At 61.5% G+C, this 1,567-nt stretch overlaps 1 protein-coding gene across 2 annotated transcripts in view; it reads right to left on the bottom strand.

The window, feature by feature from the left end:
• Positions 1-401: 401 nt before the first annotated feature.
• The window catches only part of AK1 (adenylate kinase 1), a 9,161-nt gene continuing 7,995 nt past the window's right edge, over positions 402-1,567 (bottom strand). For both annotated transcript variants that reach the window (XM_024762513.1, XM_024762512.1), the window contains 2 exons: positions 888-1,079; positions 402-642 (listed from right to left, as the gene is read on the bottom strand). In XM_024762513.1, the coding sequence (XP_024618281.1) occupies positions 574-642; positions 888-1,079 (261 nt within the window). In that variant the 3' untranslated portion in view covers positions 402-573. The remainder of the gene's footprint in view (positions 643-887; positions 1,080-1,567) is intronic.

Consider the following 1,567-nt stretch of genomic DNA (forward strand, 5'->3'; position numbering starts at 1 on the left):
CACAGCCCATGACCACACTGCCTGCTCCAGCCCAGTCCCCAGCAGGGGTTTGGGACAGAAAACACGCTCGGAGAGCTAAGGGGCTCAGGACCAAGGCCACACGACAAGGATGCAGAGGAACCCAGGCCAGGGCCCAGCTCTGCCTGACCACGAGTCCCCGAGAGCCAGGACCACTCCTCAGTCACCCAGTGTCCCCAGGCCTGGCACAGCCCAGGCCCAGCATGCCATGTGTGAAGAAGGGCCCTGCGTCTTCCAGCAGAGCTAGGAGAGGGGCGCCGGCTGAGGCGGGCTGAGGGGCCCAGAGAGGAACGGGAAGGGGAGGGGCTGAGGACTCAAGGCTGGGGCAGCCACGCCATGTGAATCATCCCTGATGGAATCAAAGAAAAAGGAGTAAAACTGAATGTCCTTGGAAATTCCTTTAGTGCTCGGCTGTCCATGAAAACAGGATAAAGTGGCTTCCTCTGCCTGTGCTCCAGCCGGGCAGGGTGGAAGCGCTGAGCTCAGGCTGGGAAGGCCTTGAGTCAGGACGAGGGTGGGGCCGGGCTCTGAGCTGGAGAAGGGGCTCCAGCTTTGCTACTTGAGGGCGTCCAGGTGGGTGCAGACCTGGGAGAAGACACTGTCCACGGAGCCTTCGGCATTGACCTGTGGGGAGATGGGCCATGAGGGCAGGATGCCGGGGAAGGCTGGGTGGGCCCCACCGAGGCAGGGGGCTGACCTCTCCCGGAAGCCAGGCCAGGCTCCCCGAGCCCAGCCACAGTGGGCAGCAGCCCCTCATCCAATCAGTGGGGAAACCAAGGCCCAGACAGGAGGGCTGGCCCAAGGTCACAGCAATTTGAGGCCAAGCCAGGCAAAGACCCAGGTTGCCTAGGGCCCCCTCGGGCCCGCACCTTGCGGATGATGCCACGTTTCTCGTAGAAGGCGATCACGGGCTCTGTGGCCTTGTAGTAGGTCTCCAGGCGCTTCTTGATGGTCTCTTCATTGTCGTCCACACGTCCGCTGGTCTCTCCACGCTTCAGGAGCCGCTTGGTCATGGTCTCAGGGCCTGCGTCCACATACAGCAGCAGCGTGGGATGTCCGATCTGCAGGCGGGGCACTATTTACAGGGGCCTCATTCCTGCCCCCTGGGGCCATCTCCTCCCCATCTTCCCACTTCTGAGGCCCCACTGAGACCCACTCAGACCTTCAAGCCCTTCCCGCAAGGCAGCCTGAGGGACCTTCCTAAAACCAATCTGCCCTGCCCCTCCCCTGCTCAAACCTCTTCCATGGCTCCCCAGTGCCCTCAGGAGAAAGTCCTAACTCCTTACCTGAACTACCCTTCCTCCCACCTCCTCATCTCGTGCTTCTCAGTCCTTTGCTCTCCTGGCTTCAGCCACACTGACTGTCTGTGGTCTGGGCTCTCATCCACCTCCTCCCTTGCCAGGCCTTTGCTCATGCCGGGAACCTTGGCCAGGAACCCTTTCCCTCAATACCAAGTGCTCGCCTTCGGATTTGAGCTAAAATCTCATTCCTCTAGGACAGTCTTTGCAGATGCCCACCCCACCCCCCCACCATCCCAGCTCTCTGCCAC

This window comes from Neophocaena asiaeorientalis, unplaced genomic scaffold (genome assembly GCF_003031525.2).
Source record: "Neophocaena asiaeorientalis asiaeorientalis breed wild unplaced genomic scaffold, Neophocaena_asiaeorientalis_V1.1 scaffold78, whole genome shotgun sequence".
Classification (NCBI taxonomy): domain Eukaryota; kingdom Metazoa; phylum Chordata; class Mammalia; order Artiodactyla; family Phocoenidae; genus Neophocaena; species Neophocaena asiaeorientalis.